This window comes from Hoplias malabaricus, chromosome 2 (genome assembly GCF_029633855.1).
Source record: "Hoplias malabaricus isolate fHopMal1 chromosome 2, fHopMal1.hap1, whole genome shotgun sequence".
Classification (NCBI taxonomy): Eukaryota; Metazoa; Chordata; class Actinopteri; order Characiformes; family Erythrinidae; genus Hoplias; species Hoplias malabaricus.
The window spans coordinates 43,786,425-43,811,091 of NC_089801.1; the positions used below are offsets into that span (position 1 = coordinate 43,786,425).

Here is a 24,667-nt window from a genome sequence, read left to right on the forward strand (position 1 = left end):
CAGCCCTCTTAATGACTGAGATGAGTCTTTAAGGTGGACCCGTTGGGTTCCGAGGGCTTGTGCTAACACTGGGCCGTGGAGCAGTGAGACTGCATTTTCTGGAGTGACAGAGCAATAACTTTTGAGATGATGTCAGGACTAATCATGACTCTACTGAAATTTACTTTACTCTAAATGACTTTACTGGACTCTGTTGGACTCTTCTTGACTCTACTGGACTATTGGATTCTATTGTACATTGCTGGACTGTTGTTGATTCTGCTAGACTCTCCTGGAGTCTGTTGGACCCTACTTGGATCTACTGGACTCTACTTGAATCTGTTGGATTCTACTGGATGCTACTTGACTTCTGAACTGTAGTGGACACTATTCCACGAGAATCTGCCGAGCTGTACTTGGCTTTACTGGACCCTATTGCACTCTACTGTACTCTATTGGACCCTACTAAATTCTACTACACTCTACTGGACTGTACTTGACTTTACTGGACTCTGTTTGACTCTACTTGACTCTATTGAACTCTACTTAAATCAGTTGGACACTACTAGACTCTGCTTGACTGCTCTACTGAACTTATGTGGACGCTACTGTACTCTACTAGATTCTACTGGACTTTACTGTGCTGTAATCTCTGTTTGGTCCCTAGTCCTTGGCTGGTTTTCCACTCCCCACTCTTCAACCACCAAAATGAATCTGGTGTTGTCTCAAAACAAAAAGAAAAGAACCCGGTTCCAGTTACCAGGACCACATATACCTAATGGAAAGGAAAAAACTGAGTAGGTTTGAGTCAAGCAGAGTAGGGACCATGCAGTCTAAAAATGCCATTACACGTTTATGACATTAATGCCATCTTATCCTCACAGCTGTCTTCTAAGCTGTGATTGAAACAAAGGAAAATTGATAGAACAGATGAGTAGAGAGAGAGAGGAATGAAGGAAGGAAAAAATAGAACAAAAGAGAAACAGTACTGTTGGATGAGCAGGAGTATTGAGTCTGTGTGGAGCTGCTAACAAGCAATGAGGACCACCCAGAGAAGCAGGCCCCCTCCTTCACACACCTCCTTGAGCTTTAAGGTGGTATTAATTTCACACTCTTCACCTCACTGCTTCCTTGAAAGCGTTCCTTCTTTGTTTGTGAAAAGATGCCATGCTCTTGACCTTTGTAAACACCTCTCTGGCAGAACCTTGGCCTCTCAAATTTTGAAAATGTCAATGATAAAATAAATATCCTGTTCCAGAGCTGCGTCTGTGATGCGCCATGAAGTGAGTGGAGCTCCTGCATCAGGTCACTGCTTATAGACACACACAGAGTTTCTGTACAAACTGTTTCTTGTTCCTACTTTCCCTTTTTCTTTCTCTCTTCTTTCTCTCCTTCCACAACCAATTTTTTCCAGTCCTGTCCTCATCTCTCATCTTTCTGTGCCTTCTCTATTTCCTTTGTTTCAGTTTCTCTTTTTCTGCTTTTTCTTTAGCTTCTCTCTCTCTTACTTTCTCCATTCTTTCTCTTCTCTCTTTCTCTCACTCTTTCTCTCTAACACCTGCTGAAGTGGAGTGTTAATCAGCATTGTTTTCTTCTTTGTTGGAAAAAGAGCCTTTGCTCTTCCAAGAAGGCTTTACAGTAGATGTTAGGACATTATTGTGAAGATTTGATGGCGTTCAACCACTTAAACATTAGTGAGGTAGAGTACTGGTGTTGAATGATTAATTATGGATCATAGGAAGTTTCGCTTCTGCCATCGATTCTACCACAAAATGCAATGATGGTTTTCAACCAACTGCCGAACACGCACACACAGACAGCCTATCTCTCTCTCTCTCTCTCTCTCTCTCTCTCTCTCTCTCAATTCATAAATTTTCTTAGTCTCTGTCTTTATTTTTTTTTTTTTTTATTATTTCTATTTTTTATTTTGTAATCACTTTTTCTTTCCCTTTTCATTTTCTTTCTTTCTATTATTTCCACTCCTTTCTTCCCACCATTTCAATTTCTCTTCCTTATTTTCTTTTTTCCCATTTGCCTCTTGCTCTCTTTGTCTCTCTGTTGTCTATTTTTCCAAACTCTGTATCCTATTTGCTTAGCCTTTACTCAGTTTCAGTTTGTATCTGTTTTTAAACATTTCTTTTTCCTCTCTGTCTCTATCTCTTTTCTCTCTTACTACCCCTTCTCTGCTCTTCTGTCTCATTATGCTGTTGATGTAATTGGAAATGTTCATTTTGACACTGGGTGCCTCCTGGGGTTTTTGCAGTTGTTTGACATTAGAGACATGAAGGACAAAATCAGAGATTTCTTAAAGGCATTTTACCTTGCTGGGGAAAGTCTGGCCTAGCCACCAAGCTACAGGATAATACATTCAATCAAGCTAGCATTAGTTAGCATTGACTGTAAGGTTATTAAGATTACAGTGTTCAGGCTTTATTTAAATGGACATTGCTTACCACATGACACTTCAGTAAAAATGGCCAATTGGTCCATGTCCCAATTATTATTTTTGTCATTTCCTCTGTCCCACTCTCTGTGAGCACTTCATTAAGTCTCTCCCTCTCTTTTTTCTCATGCCCTGACAGCTTCTCATCACAGCAAGAATCATCAGTATAAACTTACCACATGTATTTTTTTATGGTCAATGATAACCGCAGAATCTAAGAGTTAGCACTTTAATATTAAAACAACCATATCTTGAAAATGTTTTTTTTTTTCAATATAATTGGTAGGTTTCCAAGTTTGCCTTAAAGTGGACCATTCCCATCTTAGCCCAACAGGAGGTTTTGAATTTGTTGTTTTTGTGATGTCACAAAAATAAAGCACTTTTTTATTCACCTATTCACCCAACATCATGTTAGCCTCATTTTTAGCCCCACAGTTATTTCAAGTTCTAAAGAAGTCAAAAATATATATTTGAATGAGGTAAAAGACAGATCATTTCCATGTGTTAATTTAAAGGCACAGCAAATGAACACAATGTATTTTTATGTTTTAGGGATAAAGGGTTGGAAAATTAAGATTTTATGCAAAAAAAGCACAAATGAAATCAACTTTAACACCGTTAAACACAGAGGGTCAAATAAAGGTCACCACCAAAAGTCCTCCCTCTAAGATGTAGTTTCCTCTCTAACCCTTTCTTGTCTTGTTTTTTCCCCCTCTTGTCACTTGTCAGGCCACTGTTGTAAATAAGAATTTGTCTGGTTAAATTTAAGGTTAAACAAAAAATAAGACGCACATCTAAGAAAATGACCACTATTTTTTAAAAAATTTCTTAAAACAATTCACTGTTGTCTTCCACTGTGTTCTGACAGATAACAGTGACGGATCAGGGGGTTCCAGTGCGATCAAGCACAGTGCGGGTAATTGTGAAGGTTCTAGATGAGAATGACAACCGACCAGTCTTCATGGAGAAGGTGTACAAGATCAAGCTGCCGGAGCGAGAGAAGGTCGAGAAAGAGAAAGAGCGTTCTCTCCGTCGAGACCCCGTTTACAGAGTCATTGCATCAGACCGAGATGACGGACCCAACGCAGAGATCTCCTACAGTATTGAAGAGGGGGACGAGCTTGGAAAATTCTTCATTGAACCCAAAACAGGCCTTGTATCTTCTAAGAAGTTCTCCTCTGCCGGAGAATATGACATCCTTACGGTGAGATATGCGCTATTGGCATTTAGCCAATGGCTTAAATGAAAAAAATAAATTCTAAAGAGTTTTCTGATTTAGGTAGCCATCAAAAATTGACTGGGTGGTCTTGTTTCATATTGTGTCTAATTATTATTATTAATGTGCACCTGCACTGAACAAGGGTTTTTTCATAACATGCATCCTTTAAGACCACCGTGGGACAGTTACACTGTCTGGAACTTTTGGAAACATTAATCTACCTGTACATCACAGTATTTATAAGATAAACCGTTCAAAATGGGATTTTAAAGACCAATATTAGGAGTTTTTTTCTTTGCCTTGGCTGCCATCTCAGCAAACAGTGTATGGAAACTTGGAGTATATTAAGCCCATCCCTGTGGTTCACATCCCACAGTACCATGTGTAACATTACTTTTGGCTGTTCCTCCACACCTGAATCCACACTTCAGCTAATTCTCAGGAACTTCATGAGCTGCTACAGATGTGTTTAAAGCGTAGCGAACGCCAAATTGTGATGCGCATCCTCCTTGCCACAGTCATTTTCAGTGAATCCTTCCACTGTGAAATAGTTTTTCCACCTCATCCCAGAATACACATCACAGCCCAAATTTGTGAACACCTGCTCGTCCAAATGTTTACTGATGTTAATTGTTTTTCGTCATAGGTAAACTAATGCTCCTATGACCACCATACTCAGTGCCAAGTGGCAGAACTAATATTAAGACTATTATTAAGGCCCTGTCTACAATTATGGAGAAACACTGTTTTCTATAGCTTGTTTACATTCAGAAGCTCTGTGTCTTTTAATGTGGAACGGTATGTTTGAGGGAAAACTGTTGTTTGTATGTGGTGGAGGATTAACTTGTCTGTGAGGTTTTATTCACTGTTTGATTTACCACAAAAACTCATTTGTAACTCGAGTTGTTTAGTTTTGTAGCATTTTCGCTCTGTGTTTACTTTCATGGAGGTAGCACTCTCCTGAATTCAGAGTTAATTTGACTAATTTGAAACAGAAAAAATAGGTCAATGTTACCCACCTATGGCGCAGTAATAGAGCAACATGCTAATCCAGCAGAGAGAGAGAGAGAGAGAGAGAGAGAGCGTGACAGAGAGAGAAAGCCTAGCATACCGGACAGAGAACTTTTTTTTTTATCCGTTTACTGACACTAGGGCATTATAAACACATTAGACTGAGTACACAAACAGACTGGAGAGCAGCAAATTTTTAAAATTGATTTTGATTAAATTCATGAACAGCATCAAAATATCATAGCAGTATAGAAGCTGTTACTGCCGGAAGGGCATATCAAAATACCTATTAATAGACAAATGGGCATTTATTTATTTATCTATTATTGATATATTAAAAAATAGCAGCCAATCAACTGAGTCATTTTCATGCTGGCTAATCCTCACTCGGCTTCTATTCCATCCTATTCTGGTGAAGGTCAGCAGCTCTGTTTCTGTGTATGTGGTCAGTGATATATTGGTCACTCCTCCTCCTCCTCCTTCACACCTCGACATCTGTCGATTGCTGGGCGCCATGACGACAGTTGTTTCATTGGTTGGTTGCGTTTTTTCTGTTGCTCTGAGTTGTTAGCATGGAGCAGGTGCTGGTTTATTGTAGTTAGCAGGAAATCATTTATTTCTGAAAACATCTATTTCTGACACGTAAAACAGACGAAAATGGCTGCGGATATAATACTTCAATTTAACAAATAAAATCTGTATCCATAAATAGACCGCAGTCATTACGCTATGTATTGATTATGGTGGTAAACAAATAGTGGACTAAGCATAAATAAAATAATCCATTAGAACTTGGTATTAATGTTTTATTATAAATAATAATATCATTACAATATTTTTTCCTTATTGCAGGTAGAAATATAATGGTTTAGTCAGCCATGTTAATGTTGCTCAAAATAAATTAAAATATCTATTATGCAAGAAGCATTATTCTAGATGGCGTCCTGCTTAACAAAAACTGTTGGTGTCCATTACTTTTTAGTAAATCTGCCCAGTGCATGCAGTTGAACTGATTCACTAAAGCTAAATTACTTATAAGTTAGTGTTAATTACACTAGTAAATGTATGATCTTATCAGCTATAGGATTCCTACATATATAATGGTTAATATTTAATTGTTAGTGGTGACAAAATAGCTTGGTGTGGGATAGCCAGTGAAACAAATGTAGCATAAGCTATATATATATATATATATATATATATATATATATATATATATATATATATATATATATTACAACTATGAAAATTAGTACAGAATAGTCACAAGAATGTGTGTAGCCCAAACACAATAAAAGTTGTAGTATCAACATGGAAACAGGCGTGAAACAACTGTGGAAATATATAGATCTTAATAATGAAAACCAGTGTATTTTAAGCATTACATTAGCATTATATTATGTAATCAGTGTATTGTAACCATGAAAAGAGCTGCATCATGATGATTATAATGGATTTAGTATTACCATAGAAACCATGGGAATGGGTGTAGCGTAACTATGGAAGCAATTGTATCATAATAATGGAAAGTGTATCATAACCATGTTGTAGCATAACTATATCTATTATGGATGTGTTTTGTAACCTAGTAAATATAATTAGTGAAACAATTCTGATTGAGTTTGTTGACTGTGTGTGTGTGTGTGTGTGTGTGTGTGTGTGTGTACAGATCAAAGCAGTTGATAACGGCCGTCCTCAGAAGTGGTCCACATGCCGTCTGCATGTGGAGTGGATCCCGAGGCCAGAGCCGAGCTCTGCACCTCTGGCCTTCGATGACAGCGTCTTCTCCTTCACCGTCATGGAGAGTGACCCTGTTGCCCATATGGTCGGGGTCATCGCCATGGAGACACCGGTCACACCCATCTGGTTTCAAATCACAGGTAACGGTCCTCACACTCTGCACATTTAACAGTTCAAATGCTCATAAAAAATGTTCTCCTGGAGTTTGATTAAAATATAGTAAAAATACAGTAATATTTCTACAGCCCAAACAAGACAGGAATTTATGTATTTTACAAGGAAATATGTGGGAATTGGTGCACTAATTTTCTTAGTTGGTGGCCATGATATCTTTTTGCATTCTTATAATTTACAAAATTATTCTGTCCTTTTAATTTGTAGCCAAAGTTTCTTCCCACATTTTACAAATTATGTTCCCATTTGCTTTAAAACAAAGTGCCCAGGATTTGATTAAAATATTTAGAAATTAAAAAAAATTGCATTAAATTGAAGTAAAACAAGAGAAAGATCTCTGCAAATGGAAAATTATGGGGACATATAAAAAAATGCACACAACATCCACCTTTTCTCCAACTAGATTTTTGTTGTATCTGGCCTTTCTTGGGCTCAATATATTTCAATCAATTAGCATCTTGTTACCTACTCACCCCTTTCCTTTCTTCCTTTTGTCTATTTCTAACCAATTTACGCTCTGTTGCTTTCTCTCTTTTTTCTACGCCTGTTACCCCTTCTGTCGGAATGTACCTCTCTTCTGTCTCTTTTTGTTCCTTTCTTATTTTTTTCCTACCTTTCTTATCTCTCGGTTTGGTTTTGGAAGAGAGCTCTGAAGCGAGTGAGGTGTTTTACCTGGTGCAGACGGCCTGCGACCTCAACTGCACGGCTGCAGGTATCCTTTACAGATCTGGGAGATTAGAGCCTCACTCAGATCTGTGATTGGTCTTTCTATGCCAGACTCGTGATTAGTCAATGTGTTTTTGTGGTGGTCAAGAATCTGTCAACATTGAGGTTGAAAATACACTGAAAATGCAATCATAAATATGGAATGTAATCATAAGTAACAATGTAAAAATATAGTAAAAGTGAAAATTGTTAGATTACTGTCCAGAATGCACTAAACATCTTTGTGGCAATATTTTAAAATGTACATCTTAGCAGTTATTTCAACTCTAAACTAAAACTTAAAGCCATAAAAATATTTTAAAATACTTTCATCATCATAATCTGAAAGTTAATATTTATTTAACCACATAAAGATATATTTAACCTATGCTGAGCTAATAAATATAAATTGTGTTAGAAACATTTGGAAATTTAGGAATTTTTATTTTGAAATTCCTGCTTAAACTGTGACAATACTTGAAGCTTGTAGCTCCAGAGCAATTAGAAAATGCTTGAGTACCTCACTTGACCAAAATAAACCGAAATGCAATTTTACAATGCTAATGCTATGAAGAATTGGCTGATCCTATAGTTAATTACCTATAGCTAGCTCCACTAAAATTAACATCTGGCTGATTCTTGTACTTTGGAATTCATAACCATTTTATCACAACGTACATTCATCTTGCTTTCATGTGTGTGTTTTTGGTCAGTTTTTAATTGAAATATTGTATTATTTTTAATTTTTTTTTTTAAATTCAGTACTTTCTTGGACCAAGATCCCTGACATAAATAAAGTTTTACATTTAATTTAAGGTGGGGGTTTGGTCTAAGGCTAACATTTAACATTTACTTTGTCATGTGAATGACTCAACCACACTGGTTGAACAAAATGATCAAATTTGTGTCTTTTCTAATTTCTTTGTTCTTCAAATACATTTTCTACCATACATTGTGCCAATACAGGATATCATCAAATATAAACCCACTCTCAAAGTTACATAAACCCTGACTGTTAATATTATCACTGATACAGGGTAAATAGATTAAGAATCGCGAAAAATCCACCTGAGAGTGCTTGTTGGAAGAATACAGGATATATAGTTAGAAGGCTTTCTTTGTTTATTAGCACTATAGAAATGTATATAATCTTGTGTAGTTATTTACAATAACTACAACATTTTTCCATATTGTCCCTTTAATTTTTGTCCTCACAATATGGTTCTGTATTGAAAAACTGCTTAGGCGCAGTGGCCCGTTGTCGTCATCATCCTCATCTTTTCCGCGTATCCATTTCAGGGTCACTGTGAAATGGCCCATTGTGGTATTTGTAAATGACCATTGTCTGCATTTTGTGATTTTCTCATGCCTTTGTTCTTATTGATTGGTTCAATTGGTTCATTCTTGTTATATTGTCAGGCATTTGTGAATGTGTACATCAAACATTTATCATGTCTACATCACAGTCCACTAAATATTGTGTTTTCTACAGGATTTTACTGTCAATATTAACATGATCATAATGTTGTAAATGTGTTTACCATGTGTAGAAATTGCAGTGGCAGTGTACAGCCTCAGACATTATTTTATGGAGCATTTCTAAGTGAAATTAAGAACAAACACTGTATATACAAAATCTTTGACACCTCTCATTCTACACTAATGAATTTATCTGCTTATATCAATCAGTGATACAACATATTTATGTTGTTATCTCCAAAAAAATCATGAATAAAATGAGGTGCTGTGGAGCAGCTACACAGGAGCCTAATGTCACTGTGTTCAATGCTTAGTGTCAGCTATGGAGCAGTGAAATGGCATTAGTGGTGCAAAATTAATAATACATATGTACCAGACCAGAAATATTTACATGGTTGCCATTAAATCTTCACAGCGGTGTTCCAGCATCTACAGTAAAGACTTGTTGCTGCTTCAAAAGGGATAAACTTTTAATCTGGTTTCTTTACTCGCAGACATCTTATATATTCATTGTCACTGGAATGAAGTCAAATTCTGTTCAGTTCCTCTGCGTCCAGCTGTTTAGCAGATGCTGATGGTTCTGTTTTCTCTCAGGTGGTAACTCGGATAACCGTTTTGATGTGGACAAGGCTAGTGGGACGCTGGTGGTGGCCCAGCTGCTAAATGCAGAGCAGAAATCCAATTACAACCTCACACTGGAAGCTACGGATGGCACACGCACTACTACAACACAGGTAATCAAACAGTTAACGTTGACAGATAAAATTTAAAGTTAAGGTTATATATATTATAAATAAAATTATTATTATTAATAGTAATAATACTGAGTCTAGATATTTTGCAAAGAGCAACTAAAAAGCAGACACTGCAACCCTGAACTGGAAAAGCGGTTACAGCGATGAATGAATGAATATTTACCATAAAGATTTTTGTTTTTCTGCTTTTTAAATCACTGTATTTTTGGGACTGTGTACATGTTTAGAACCTACATTTGCATAGGTAGTAGTTCTCAGTATTTTTTTTTCATTACTTGTTAGCAAATTTAGCCTCATAGCAGCAGTGCAAATCTAAGAAAACAATATCACATACCACAATATCACAATATACACATTAGATGTGTTTAATCACCTACATTTAGTGTCATTGGAGCTAATTGATTTGAGCAAAAAATAGTGACATAATGCTAAGCTAGGGCCCGTAGTTGCTAGCTAAGTCTTCAGGTGTTATAGTAATAAGATTAGACCTAGTTAGTTACTGTTTTGAAATTGTGTGTGTGTGTGTGTGTGTTAGCAGCTAGCACCTTTATAAAGGTGCTGTTTGGACACTTTTTTTTCCAGAGATTCCAGAGACTTGGTCCTGTCCGTACAATTATTTTCACATCAAAAAAGGCTCTGTATGTTTGTTTTAACACACATTCCTTGGCTGGACACACATTTTTCTTTTGTTTTGTCTCTCTCTCTTTTTTTTTTTTTTTCTTTTTGGCATTAGCTTCTGGAATCTTCCATTCTCTCATTCCTGAAGAGCGTGAGGAGGAGGATGGTGCTGTCTGGTTCTGCCCTACTAACTTTTATCTCCGTCTTCCTCTCTCTCTCACTCACTCACTCTTGAGAGAAGCCCTGTTAGAATAAATTCATCTAAAGCACTCTAGTAACTGTGTGTGTGTGTGTGTGTGTGTGTGTGTGTGTGTGTGAGTGTGTGTGTGTGTGAGTGTGTGTGTGTGTGTTTGTTTGAGCACGGTGATTTATGGTTACTGATTGTCTATTAGTGCTGTGTAGACAGTGTTAGTGTTGTGATTACTTTGCTACATGTTGTGATTAAAATGAAAGGAAATGGAGGCTCACTTACATCTCAGTTGGTGGCAGGTTGGTCTTCACTGAGAGTATAAGTTGTGGAGATAGTAAAAAGGCAATAGAATAGTCAAAACAATAACCCGTGTGTATAAATATTAATTGAGAATGCATTTGCATATTTGATGATATCAGTATCGCAATAGCCAATATCCCAATAATGAGTAACATTTGATGTATTGTGCAGCTTTTCTGTCTCTCTCCCCATTCTGCCCCTCATCTTTCATTTTAATGACCCTGACCAAGTGGTCAGCACATGGTTAGAGGCTTCCTGTGATCAGGAGACTGCTTCAGTACACACACACACACACACACACACACAGCTCTCACTCCAACACAAAAGCAGTGACATAACACATTTATCCGCTCCAATATCACGGTTTATCAAAGCCTGTCTCCTCTCACAGCCATTGTTGGAGCCTTCAGCACAAATCAGTTACAGTTATCTCACACACACAAATACACACGCGCATTTCTCAGGCTTTGTTTCCAGCATCACTACCAAACACACTTCACAACCCACCACCCGTCTCAGACGATGGATCATATGTGTGTGTTGGAGAGTTTCACAGTCAATCTCACTGGAAATTTACTGTATATGTATTGGCCACTTTTTAGAAACACCAACCTTGTAGGTCCACACACTAGCCACTTTATAAGAAACACCCCCTTTTTTACTGACAATCACTGGCTACTTTATAAGAAACATCCACATTTTACTGACATATACTGGCCTCTTTTCAGAAACACCCTGATGCTTACTGGAGCCATCACTCTACACACACACTCATACTGTAACTAGTGCGCACACTCAGCGCAGCTACGAGCGAGGTGAAACAGAGAATGTGGATCCTACTGTTTGTGAGTCAAGTGGGGGAATGCTGTATGTTCATGGTTAAAATTTTATGTTTAACCAATTCATTTTTATATTTTAACATTTTCACATTATCAAAGACACAAAAATGAAACATTTACCCTTATTTTAAGGGGTGCTGGGACTCAATTTAGGAGTGCATGAGCACCACTAACGGGTTAGACACGCCTATGATTTCAAACAAAAGCATCTCCTATTGTTTCTCTTCAACTTGGCTTAACTATGTTGCAAAATCGGGTTTTCCTTGAACCCTTCCCCATGTCTCCAATACCATCTCCACTGACTAAAAGCAAAAGGCGAAAGTAGCTGAAAATAGCGCCCTTCAGAGCCATAAATAATACCGTTGGTTCCACTTACTTTAGTCTGCCGTTAAAACAGTAAGCTAACTTGCATGAAAAATATGGAAACTCCCAAATGCATTCTGCGAAAACCAGATAAATATTAAACTTTACTTACTTCCCATGGTATTTTTAAGATGTTGTTAAGACATTTTAAGACAAATTCAGGCCTTATTTCTAGATAAATAGTATTTAAGACTTTTAAGGACCTCCGGACACCCTGAGAAACACCAGCCCCCTTCTATTGACCCTCACTCACCACTTATTTGAGACACCCCCCTTATTTACTTTTACAGACTGTGGCTCATCTGTTGCTGCCCATTTCATCAGCCTCTCTCCTCTCTCTTTTCATCCATGGTCACTTTCTTGTCAGAGAAGCACTGATGTCCAGATGTTGTTGGGCAAGAATGTTGACCGTGACATAATACAATGTGTGGTCAGCATCAAGACAGGGCCGACAGTGGCATTACTGACCAAAAGTATCTGGAAAGGAGTATCTCTATGATTAGACGGTTGATTATTGATGATGGACTTAAGGGCTGCAGATAAAACTGTGGGCTCTAGGAGCTGCAAAAGATGGGTGTCCAGTAAAGTGACCAGTACGTACTTAGTTAAAATGGCCTTGAATGTGAGAGTTGTGTATTCTGTGTGTGTGTGTCTGTGTCTGTTTCATTTCACATCCTGCCACCTAGTCAAGAGTCCTCAACCCTGCATGAAAACGAATAGCTTTTACTCTCCTCATTTGTTCCTGTCAACACTTTCTGATATCGGGCGAACATCTGGAGCAGGTGTGCGCAGACAGATCTGGGTCAAGACGACAGACGAGGCAAATATTTGCCCTTGCATTATTAAAGAGTGACTGTGAAGATGTGGCCATGTTACCATACAGCGATGTTGTGTACTGATTGTGCAGTGTTTCCCAACGTCTGTGTCACCTGCTCATCCCATGTTGCAATAAGAGCTTCTGTTCTTGTGACAGGTCTTTGCTTTTGATTTTGAACATTGCTGTGAGAGTATGACAGGATTCAGCCTCAGGTCCTGTTGGGAGATGATTAGTTCTGGCTCTCCAGCTCATCTGAGGTGCACTCTAAACCTGAATATGTTAGCAGAAGTATTCGGGCAATCAGTTGCCTTAATAATTTTAAATTCATACATTTTAATGTCAGAAATATGCATAAATATTTACTGTAACATCAACAGTCATGGTTTAATGGCCTTTACTGCATTTTAAGCAACTTTTATTAGACTGTTAAAAGAGCACAGGAGAAAGCAAGTGAGGGAACAAGCAGCAATTCTGGCTGGTTGTGTATTGAGATCCAGGGGTACCACACACCTGAAACCCCTCCCCCCCTTCTTCAAGACAGTCAACCCCTGCACAAAGCCACACCATGTTATGCAAGATGTGCCCGCAGTGCATGCTGACTTCCCTGTGAGCTCCCTAGCCCATCCTATACTCTATGCCTCCACAGTATTAAAACAAAATCATCCTTGCTTGCAAACCACTATAGAATACTGAGTAAAAAGTTGCAGATTTTTCTGAAGAATCAAATTAAACATTCAATCCATTAAAAATATTTTGTTAAAACTTAAAAGTATTAGCGCATTTAAATATGTAATTGGGGTGGCACTGTGGCACAGCAGGTAGTGTCGCAGTCACACAGCTCCAGCATCCTGGGGTTGTGGGTTCCCACTCCAGGTGACTGTCTGTGAGGAGTTTAGTGTGTTGTCCCTGAGTGCTCCGGTTTCCTACCACAGTCCAAAACACATTTTGGTAGGTGGTTTGGCAACTCAAATGTGTCTATAGGTGAGAGTTTGTGGGTGTGTGTTACCCTGTGAAGGACTGGCACCCTCTCCAGGGTGCGTTCCTGCCTTGCACCCAGTTATTCCGGGTAGGCTCCTGATCCCGATCTATAACCTCTTATCCAGTTCAGAGTAGCAGTGGGTCTGGAGCCTACCCAGAATCATTGGGCGGAAGGCAGGAATACATCCTGGAGGGGGCACCAGTCCTTCACAGGGCGACTCATACACATACACTCGCACCTCCAGACACTTTTGAGTCTTCAATCCATCTACCAAAGTGTGTTTTTGGACTGTGGGAGGAAACCGCAGCACCCCGAGGATACCCACGCAGACACGGGGAGAACACACCAACTCCTCACAGACAGTCACCCAGAGCGGGAATCGAACCCACAACCTCCAGGTCCCTGGAGCAGTGTGACTGCGACACTACCTGCTGCGCCAATTATTATACTTTAATAATTGTGAATATTATACTTCAACAGGTTAATTAGATTTAAAATATGGAATTACGGTATTTAAACTCATCCACAACTTCTGTGCACTTTGACATTTTATTTCATGCATTTTTAAGGACATTTCTTTATTAAGCCTGACTTAAATCTTAAATCTGATCTTAAATACTGATGACCTTAGTTTCCAGGACATTATATCTTAGTTGTCCCGCAGAGAGAGAGAAAAATGAGGAGGGAACATGAGTTTGATTCAACTCACTCCTTTTTTATTCGTTTTTTCTTCTTTGGTTCTTTATGCTCAGATTAAGAAGAGCTTGAGCATGTTCAATGCAGGGTGACTTCATCCTTTCTGGAGAACAACTCCAAACGAGGTCGTTTCAGCAGGGTCTCAAATGTTTCACTTGGTTTTGTCACAAGGAATTCAGTAGACGTAGACGCAGCTGGGATTTTATTTTTGAGGAAGGCACAGAATAATAAACAGATTAAAGTTTGAGGAGTTGGGATTTAGAGTGGCTTTGGGTTCCTGTTGTTGTTGTTTTGTTTGTGAGTTTCTTTCCCTTGTTGTTTATTCTCGTGACCTGCATAAGGCTAATTTTGTAATCACGATTTTCTTTCCTGACCTCTTTTTCTGATCTCTTATGGCGGTATTGGTTATCTACCCTTAAATCACACTCACAGCAGTGCATCAGTAAATGAATGTCTCCTTTTGTTTGTTTGCTTGGTTTGTTTTTGTTTTTTAACATAAGCACACATACATTTCAGGATCTAATATAATTCATGTATTCTATCTGATTAGTAATGCTAGCAATAAAAAAATTACATGTGGTACTAGTTTCTCTTACATTGCTACTTTCTTCACTAGTATATTTGCTAATATCTGTGGTAGATGCTGGTGCTGTTATTGAATTAATTTACCCTCAACGTGTCTCAGGGAGAAGTATCATATGGTTTTATGATATTATTTTAATATGGTTAATAATTGTCTTTGAAATGAAGTCCATGTAGCACTAACACAATTGTTGTTTAAACAAGACATGTATACAGTGTTACGGTAAATTTTATTCGCACTATGACTTTTATCCTATTAGTGTTTATTCGGTATTATGGATTGCAAATTATTTTTTTTAACAGTTTAACTTTTACAGTTGTGCTATTTTATGGTAGTTATTCAAATCATGTATGTATTTAGTTATTGAGTTTTGTTCAAACATTAGTGTATCGTGTTAGGGAAAAAATTATGGTATTTTTTGGTACATTTTATATATTATTGTCAGTGAAATGTTGCCTGTTGTGCTAGTTTCTTACCAGATTTTTGCTCATTTTTGCCCTACCTGCTTTGCTAACACCCAGTTATTGTTATTACCCAGCCACTTTTATTATTATACATTACAGACATTTAGTCCTAAGTTCTTTTTTATGAATTTGAACAGTTTGTAAGTAACATCCCAGTAAAGAATTTTTTTTTTTTTTTTTTGTTGCTCCAGTTTCTCTCCCGAAAGCTCACAGTCTGAGAGAGTGTGGGCCACGTGGCTCTTTCTAGTTAGGACTTTTTTGGAGAGTTGAGTGAACTGGAGGCTAATAGATATTTCACTAACATCTATTTATAGAGTTGTGTGTGGAGTGGTGGGTGTACACAGATCAGCAGAGAGATTATTTAGTATGTGTGTGCACTGGTGTGATTTCTCATTGCCGGTGGGCCTCTTACTCCATTGTAACACTCCTCAGGGATCAGCTGACACACACACACACACACATGCACACAGAGCTGCATTCCACTTTGGGCACAGGATACAATCCAGACAGAGAGAGAGGTACAAAGTACTCCACCCTCTAGCTCTTTCTCACTAACTCCTCTCATTTCTCCTCGCTATTTCCTCGTCCCTACAGCCTCCTGTCTCTCGCAGGATGGAGAGATGGAGGGGACGTCTGGGGAGACCAAGAGAAGAAAGAAAGGGAAGAGAGGAGGCACTTCATAAAAGGAAGTTCTCACTCTTTAGGGACAAGTGACATGCTGCTATTGCTATACATTAGCAAATGCAAAAATACAATGTGTCAGCTTTTCTGCACACACAGAGACACACCAGTAGACAAGTGATGGCCGTCCTACTTCACTCGAATTACTTTGTTGTCTTGTAGACTACATTTATTTATTTATGAAATTGTTTGTTTATAATGTTACAATTTATTTCACATAAAATAAAATAAAACAGCCACTAAGCTGAGTTTCTGCACTAGTTCATTTATTTAAGTTCATGGTAATAGTGAGTTCAGTGGGTTCAGTGGGTAGAGTTCAGTGGGTTTTTGATACTTCTTGCACTAGTGAGTGTGTGTGAGAAAGGGTAAGTGTGTGAAATTGTCCACAATAAAATAACATATATCCATCCCAGGCCTTTTTTGAGGCTCATTGGAAAAACTTTGAGATCCCAGGTAGTTGGAATGAAATCCTGGTGTGGATTTGTCCTTTTGCCATTTCTTCATGGGGAATATGTTAAAATGCTGTAGGTTCCACCTGGTGCTCTACTGTGTTATTAGCCCATTCAACTCTGCTAGGGCCTTTGGACCGAGAGCAAGTTAGAAAAGTCCAGTGGTGTGGGTTCTGAGGCTCTGGGCCAAGTTTCCTTTTGTGGCTATTAATCTACAAAGAAACCAACGTTAATCAGTGCCCCCTAATGGTTGGCATACATCGGGCCACTTTGTGCTGAGTTTGGTTCATTATTCTGGTCTTATGAAAGCATTTTTGCCTGTGTGGATTTACATGAATACACTCTGGTTTTCTGAGTCACACACACACACACACACACACACACACACACACACACACACACACACACACGTAGGCTCTATAAAAGCCGGCCAGTGAAGAACTCCCAGAGGACTCTCTAATCCTCTCTAGGAAGCCAACTAGACGGTTGGTTGGCTTTGATAAAACCAGACAACTGTATGGCTGTGTGTGTGTGTGTGAGTGAGAGAGAGAGAGAGAGAGAGAGAGAGAGAGAGAGAGAGAGAGAGAGAGAGAGAGAGAGACTAGCACTTATACTGACAATGTTAGGTGTGTAAGTCTTCCAGTTCTTCCCCAGTTTAACTACATCATAAAGTGCATCGAAAGCAGGGCTCTCCGTGTCCAGCACTGGAGGAGGATTTATAAGATGGGGGATGCACCAAATTTTCTCAGAGAGACTTGGCTCATCTAATAACTCTGTTGGTTAATATTGACAGTCTCCCTTCCCCTGCCCTGTGTCACTGTAGGCACCTCACCCACACATAAAAATGTTTTTTTTTTTTTAATAATAAGTAGGTTGTGTTTTTTTTATTATTTATGTTGATTGTGTTTGTGTGTTTTGTTTATTAGCGATCAGGTTAGTCCATCAACAGTCAATTAATTATGCGCCTGGCTCTTGGCCTGACATTTCACTCTGCTCCGCTGCTTTATAACTGTTAATGAAATACATCCGTTTACATCACGAAGGCGTGTGAGCTGGTATTTAGTATGAGAAAATGTCACTGTAACATTTTCCCAAGGCCCGCAGACACACACACACACACACACACACACACACACACACAGCTCAGTGTGACGAGCAGCGTTTGGCCCTCATTGATCCTTCGGCGAGAAGGAGAGAGAGAGAGAGAGAGAGAGTCAATCGCCGCCTCAGAGCAACAGAAATATCTCTTCATATCTCTCTCTCTTTTTCATATTTCTCCATATTTTTCATTTTTCACTCTTGTTTCTTTTCCTCTCTTGTTTTTTTTCTTTAGTTATTTCTCCCTTGAATTGCTCATTTGCTCACTCTCTCTTTCTCTCTCAGGTCTTGATCAAAGTGATTGACACTAACAATCACCGGCCCCAGTTTTCTGAGGCTCGATACGTGGTGACAGTTGCTGAGGATGTTGCTGTGGAGACGGAGGTATTGCGTCTGAGTGCGACTGACCGGGATGAGAAGAACAAGCTGACCTACACCCTCCTCAGCAGCACTGACCCTTTCAGCCTCCGCAAGTTCCGTCTGGATCCGGGAACCGGGGCCCTGTACACAGCTGAGAGACTGGACCATGAGACCATGCATCAGCACACTCTCACTGCCATGGTAGGACTACATGTCTGTCTTCCTCTGTCTTTGATTATATTGTACATGGTCCAGAGACTAGACAACAAGAACATTCACCAACTCTCTCTCTCTCTCTCTCTCTCTCTCTCTCTCTCTCTCTCTCTCTCTCTCTCTCTCTCTCATGTCTAGGTGAGAGATCAGGACATCCCAGTAAAGAGGAACCTGGTGAGGGTAATAGTGAATGTGGAAGACAGTAATGATAATGCCCCCTGGTTTTCTGGGGCTCCATATAAGGGTCGGGTATATGAGTCAGCGGCTGTGGGGTCCACGGTCCTGCAGGTCACCGCCCTTGACAAGGACAAGGGCCAGAATGCTGAGATCATCTACAGCATCGAATCAGGTAGTTAGCACTGATGCCATGTTAATGCTTCTTTTCTTAACTTTAAAATTTGAACTTCACATTCAAAGTCATGGTTTCCGATGAAATTCTCCAAATTTTTGAACACTGCAACATGTTTGTGGTCTATAGTTTTCCCAAGAGTGGGCTGTTAGTTTTCTAACTTACTTAATCAACACGAACATAGTTTTGCCCCAAGTGGTGCAGTAGTCTTAAGAGAGAGCCCTGTCAACATGAGGTTTCTGGTTGGATCCCTGATAAAAATTCAGCTGTTCAAAACTGGAAGCCCAAGAAAGTCTTAGATGACCATGTTCTCTGGGAAGGTGGGATGGCCCCTTCTCTCCTCTCATCTGTCTGCTCATGATACTAGCTCGCATGGGTGTGTGAGCATGACAGATCTGGACACTTTGCCTTGTCCTCTGATGTGCTGAGCTGTTAGCAATAGTTAGAAAAGAAGCAATGGCTTGGCCTAACATGTGTCAGAGAAAGCACCTGTTCCACTGTAGCTAAGCCAGCAAGTTCTGCCTGTAACGCAGTGCATGTAAACACTGGTGTATGAAATGTAGAGTTACTGTGAGATGTAGCAGACCCCCGGTGGACAGTGACAGACCCCCAGTGGAAGGCCTAGCATTCCAGTCATGTCATCCATGTCTTGCTTTGTGTGTCTGTGAATAAAGTTCATGCACAGCGAGAGGAAAGTGGGAGAGTGTATGTGTGCCATCTAAAGGTCTTCAACCCACCAGACTTATTCATGAATGACACGTTTGACACACTCTGCCATGACGTATCACAGAATGAGAGAGGGAGAGGGAGAGAGAGAAAAGAGTAGGAGAGAGGAACAGGGAGAGATGGAAAATCCAAGTTAAAGCCAAGAGAACAACACTGAAAAAGAGGGAGAATTACAGCTGCGGGACAAGAGATGTAGGAAAAGTCAAACAACAAAGCATGCAGTAGATCCCTCCCCTCCATTTCCCATGATTGTTGTCTCAATAAACACCCAGTGTTTGTACAGCAAAGCAGGAATGCCTCTGTAGTGCTGGCTGCCATGTTGAGATCGCACATTTTTGACGAGTCTGGGATAACTCTGACTAATTGAACTGCAAGACCCAATCAGTCAGCATTCCCCAAAGTGGATGCAAGCCTGACCTGGATGTTCTCCAAAATCTATGAGAGACTGGAAGGTGAAAAACCTGATCAGTCTCTCAAAGTGTAACTTTTGGGTTCAGCTAGATGCCACCCTGATATTAGGAGGATATGACAGACGTTGCATAGCCAAAATTACTTATGGGAATTAGGATTAATTTATTTGCTCTATGGCTATGGCTTCTCCATACTTTGTGCAACATTACTAACATGAAATAGAAGTAGGTCCATGAGCAATATCAGGGTCCTGGCATGTAGTCACAGAGAAATCAGTAATTAAATGTCAAAGATAAAATTAGAATATTGATTCAGTTCTCCAGGATTTCCAAAACTTTAGACATGTGATACACATTTGTTCTTCTCTTTCTTAGGAAATGTGGCTAATTCCTTTGCTATTGATCCTGTCCTGGGGACAATCACTGTGGCAAAAGAGCTGGACAGAAGCAACAAAAACCAGTTCGAGCTGATTGTGAAAGCTACAGATAGAGGAACTCCGCCCCTCTGTGCCACAGCCACCGTGGACATCACAGTTACCATCTCAGACAATGCCAAGCCTAAATTCACAGAGAAGGAATTTTCTGCTGAGGTTAGCGAAACTGCACTTCCTGGAACATTTGTGAGTCTGGTCACAGCCACCAGTCAATCTTCAGTCTTTTACCAGATCAAAGATGGGAACCTGAATGGAGCTTTTGACATTAATCCCAACTCTGGAGTGGTTGTGACACAGAGGGCTCTAGATTACGAAACTATACCATCGTACAAGCTAACCATTCAGGGTACCAACATGGCTGGCCAAGCCAGCAATGCCACACTCCTCATTCACCTGAAAGATGAAAATGACAATGTTCCAGTCTTCATCCAAGATGAATTTACTGGAATGATCAGTGAGTCATCTCCTGTGAAAAGTGTGGTCCTCACCAAAGACAGCACACCTCTTGTCATCCGTGCTTTAGACATGGACTGTGATGCCAATGCTAGGTTAGTGTACCAGATTGTGGAACCATTTGCCCACAACTACTTTGCTATCGATTCCAGCACTGGCGCAATCAGAACAACAACAGAACTGGATTATGAGCAGAAATCTGTTTTCCGTTTCACTGTTCAAGTTCATGATATGGGAATCCCACGTCATTTTGCAGAGAAGGCTGCCAACGTCACCATTGAGATCATAGATGTCAATGACTGTCCACCTCAATTTAGTCAGGAATTGTATGAGACCACAGTTCTAGTGCCAACTTACAAAGGTGTGGAAGTCATCACCATCAACGCCAGTGATTCTGACTCAGGAGCTAATGCTAGACTCCTCTACTCCATTGCCGAAGGGAATATTGGTGACAAGTTCAGAATGGACCCTGTCTCTGGGGTTATTACCATACAAAATGTCACACAGTTGAGAAGCAGGTATGAGCTAAGAGTTAGGGTGTCTGATGGTAGGTTTTCAAGAATGGCATCAGTGAAGATAAACGTTAAAGAGAACAAAGCCAGCAGTCTGAAATTCACTCAAAACTCCTACAAGGCTTCAGTGCAGGAGAACTCACAAGAGAAAAAGACACTGGCTGTCCTTGCAGCTGTGGGTAACCAAGTAAATGAACCTCTGTTTTACACAATTTTGAACCCTGATAAGAGGTTTGAGATTAGCCGTACAGCCGGGGTTCTCTCATCGACGGGCATACCTTTTGACCGTGAGGAGCAGGATACTTATGACATTGTGGTGGAAGTGAGCAAGGAGGGCAAGCCATCTGATGTAGCTCACATTCTTGTGACAGTAACCGTTGAGGACATCAATGACAACTCTCCTATATTTGTCAACCTGCCTTACCATGGTCTGGTCCAGAAGGATGCTGAAGTGGGCCACATCATCAGACAGGTGACTGCAGTAGATGCAGACACTGGGCACAATGCAGAGATCAAATATCACCTACAGGAACTGAATGATTACATTCAGGTCAGTTCAGATGGTGAACTGTCTGTGAAAAAGCCATTTGAGAAGGACTCTCTAAACTTTGAGTTTGTGGTCATGGTTGTGGCTACAGATGGCGGGGAAACATCTCTGTCCGCAACAGTTGAAGTGCCTATAACCGTAGTAAACAAAGCCATACCTGTGTTTGAGAAACCGTTCTATAGTCTGGAGATACCTGAGAACATACAGCTCAACACACCCATTGTCCACGTCCAGGCCAGTGATTCTGAAGGGCCTAGGATAGTGTACATCATCTCAGAAGGGGATCCTTATAGTCAGTTCTCCATCAATTTCAATACTGGTGTCATCCACGTTGTTCAGCCTCTCGATTTTGAAACTCACCCTGCCTATAAGCTGAGTGTAAGAGCCATTGACTCCCTAACTGGTGCTAAAGCTGAAGTTTTTGTTGATATCATCTTAGAGGATGTGAATGACAACCCACCTGTGTTCAGTGCCAAGTCTTATAACACAAACCTTTCTGAAGCTTCAGTGATTGGTACCTCTGTAGTACAAGTTTCTGCCACCGATGCTGACACTGGTAACAACAAATTGCTCTTCTACCAGCTAGTGGAAGATAAAGAGAAGGACTTTGAGTACTTCACAATCGATCGTGACTCCGGGACTATCTGGACAGCACGTATGCTGGACCACGAGGAGAAATCCCAACACAAGCTAACAGTCAGAGCTGTGGATGGAGGAGTCCCTGCTCTGTCAAGTGAAGTCTCTGTGATGATTGAAATTACTGACCTTAACGACAATGCTCCGATGTTCTCACAAAATTTGTATGAAGCTGCGATCAGCGAGCTGGCTCCCCGTGGACATTTTGTGACTCAGGTTCAGGCTTCGGATGCAGACAGCTCTGATAGTGCAAAACTTGAGTTCTCAATCCTGGCAGGGAATGAGGAGCAGAACTTTGCCATGGACAAACACTCTGGAGTTATCTTTATTTCCAATCACAAGAAGCCACATATGGAGTCCCTCTATAACCTCAATGTCTCCATTTCCGATGGCGTTTTCAGGAACTCTGCTCTGGTGAAGGTTAGTGTCAATGGAGCCAACTTCCACAGTCCCACCTTCCCTCAAGTTGACTATATTGTTGAGCTTTTGGAAAATTCCCCAGTTGGGACATTGGTAGCAGAGGCCCAAGCATCAGACAGTGATGCAGGTCCATATGGTAGACTTACGTACCACATAGTCAACAACATTGCTAAAGAAAAGTTCTCTGTCAATGCAGATGGTGAAATTTTCACTTTGGAGAGTCTGGACCGTGAGAATGCTTTGGAGAAAGTCATTCCCATCTCTTTGATGGCAAAAGATGGTGGTGGCAAAGTTGGATTCTGCACCATCAGTGTGATCCTAACTGACATCAATGATAACTCCCCACAGTTCAGAGCCATAGAGTACAAAGTCAGCGTAGTTGCAGATGTTCCTAAAGGTACTACAGTGCTTAAAACTGCAGCTTCTGACATGGATGAAGGAAGCAATGCTGACATCTCTTACTCCATTGAAGCAGACACTGATAACGTAGCAGAGAACTTTGAAATCCATCCTATCACTGGTGTCATTGTGACCAAAGAAAGTCTCATAGGTTTAGAGAATGAGCTGTACACATTCATTGTTCGTGCAAAGGATGGTGGAAATCCCTCACGATCTTCGGTTGTCCCAGTCTATGTCAGGATACTGCCCCAAGAGGTCAAGTTGCCAAAGTTTGCCGAACCACACTATAGATTTGCTGTTGATGAGGATCGTCTTCTGGGTTCTGAGATAGATGTGATCCAGGCAGAAAGTGACCAGCCTGTGACCTATAGTCTGATCAAGGGGAACACACTTGAGAGCAACAAGGATGATGTGTTCGTAGTTGACCCTGAAACGGGAGCGCTTAAGTTGGAGAAGACCCTGGACCATGAGAGCACAAAGTGGTATCAGCTCACTCTCCAAGCACAAAGCCAACATGAAGGCACTGAAGTTGTCTCCTCTGTGGATATTAGTGTCCAAATCAAGGACATCAACGACAACCCTCCCCTCTTCGAATCAGACCCTTATGTGGCCGTTGTGGCTGAGAACCTTCCAGGTGGCACCTCTGTGATACAGGTTAAAGCAACTGACTTAGACTCCAGCACTAATGGGCAGGTGGTCTACAGTCTTGATCCTGTCCAAGACTTGCCAGAGATAACTGAGCTGTTTGCCATTAACAGCGAGACAGGTTGGGTGACCACACTGAAGGAACTGGACCGTGAAGAGAGGGACAGGTACAATGTTGCAGTTCAGGCCTCTGACCGAGGAGACAAAGTGCAGTTGACTGCTCATGCCAAGGTAGATGTGATGGTTGCAGATGTAAATGACAACCCACCTCGCTTTACAGCAGAGATCTACAAAGGCACTGTCAGTGAAGACGATCCACCTGGAGGTGTGATTGCCATCCTCAGTACGACAGATGCAGACTCTGAGGACATTAACAAACAAGTGGAATACTTCATCACAGGTAAGTCCATTTTTGTTCACTTCTGCATGCAAGTTCTTTCAATGTTGTCTTGCCCCTCAAACTTTGTCTGCTACATGTGAAGCTGATGTAGAGCACGTTTTTAAGATATCGGTAATCCGCAAGCACTCAATTACTCTGCGCTAATGACATCTCATCGCTGCCAAGCTACTTGCACAAGTTACTATGAAGATATCATCTGCTTGTTCAAATATGCATCCCATTTAATCTGTAAACAAATTCCAATGTGCCCGTCTAAATATTTGGGTCACTGGAAAAAAAAGTCTTCCTTGTGTAATTATACCAATAACTCTTAGAAATTGGCAGGGGGAATAGGCGAGCTCTAGCGTTAATTAGCTTTTGTGAACAACTGTGCCAAGCTGAATATCCAAAGATGTCAGGACCACAGCGATGATGAGTAGCTCTTCATTTGCTGGCAAACCACATTGCCTCGTTATACTCCTTTTAGCGTGATCTTTGATTACAACAGAGATTGGTGTCTCTCTTGAATCAAACACAGCTGATATTTGTTTTTGTGAATGATCCCATACCTCGGTAAACACACAGAACTTTGGGTGGATGCA

General features: G+C 40.4%; 1 protein-coding gene across 8 annotated transcripts in view; it reads left to right on the forward strand.

The window, feature by feature from the left end:
- Positions 1–24,667, forward strand: part of fat1a (FAT atypical cadherin 1a) — a 105,497-nt gene that overhangs the window by 50,345 nt on the left and 30,485 nt on the right. For 6 of the 8 annotated variants that reach the window (XR_010800288.1, XR_010800287.1, XM_066659801.1 and 3 more), the window contains exons 5-11: positions 3,291–3,626; positions 6,322–6,532; positions 7,210–7,278; positions 9,345–9,484; positions 17,868–18,143; positions 18,294–18,504; positions 20,016–24,086. Coding sequence is in view for 6 of the 8 variants with exons in the window: in XM_066659801.1 (XP_066515898.1) it covers positions 3,291–3,626; positions 6,322–6,532; positions 7,210–7,278; positions 9,345–9,484; positions 17,868–18,143; positions 18,294–18,504; positions 20,016–24,086 (5,314 nt within the window). In the remaining 2 variants the exon portion in view is untranslated. The remainder of the gene's footprint in view (positions 1–3,290; positions 3,627–6,321; positions 6,533–7,209; positions 7,279–9,344; positions 9,485–17,867; positions 18,144–18,293; positions 18,505–20,015; positions 24,087–24,667) is intronic. The other 2 variants (XM_066659804.1, XM_066659805.1) reach the window with 1 other exon arrangement.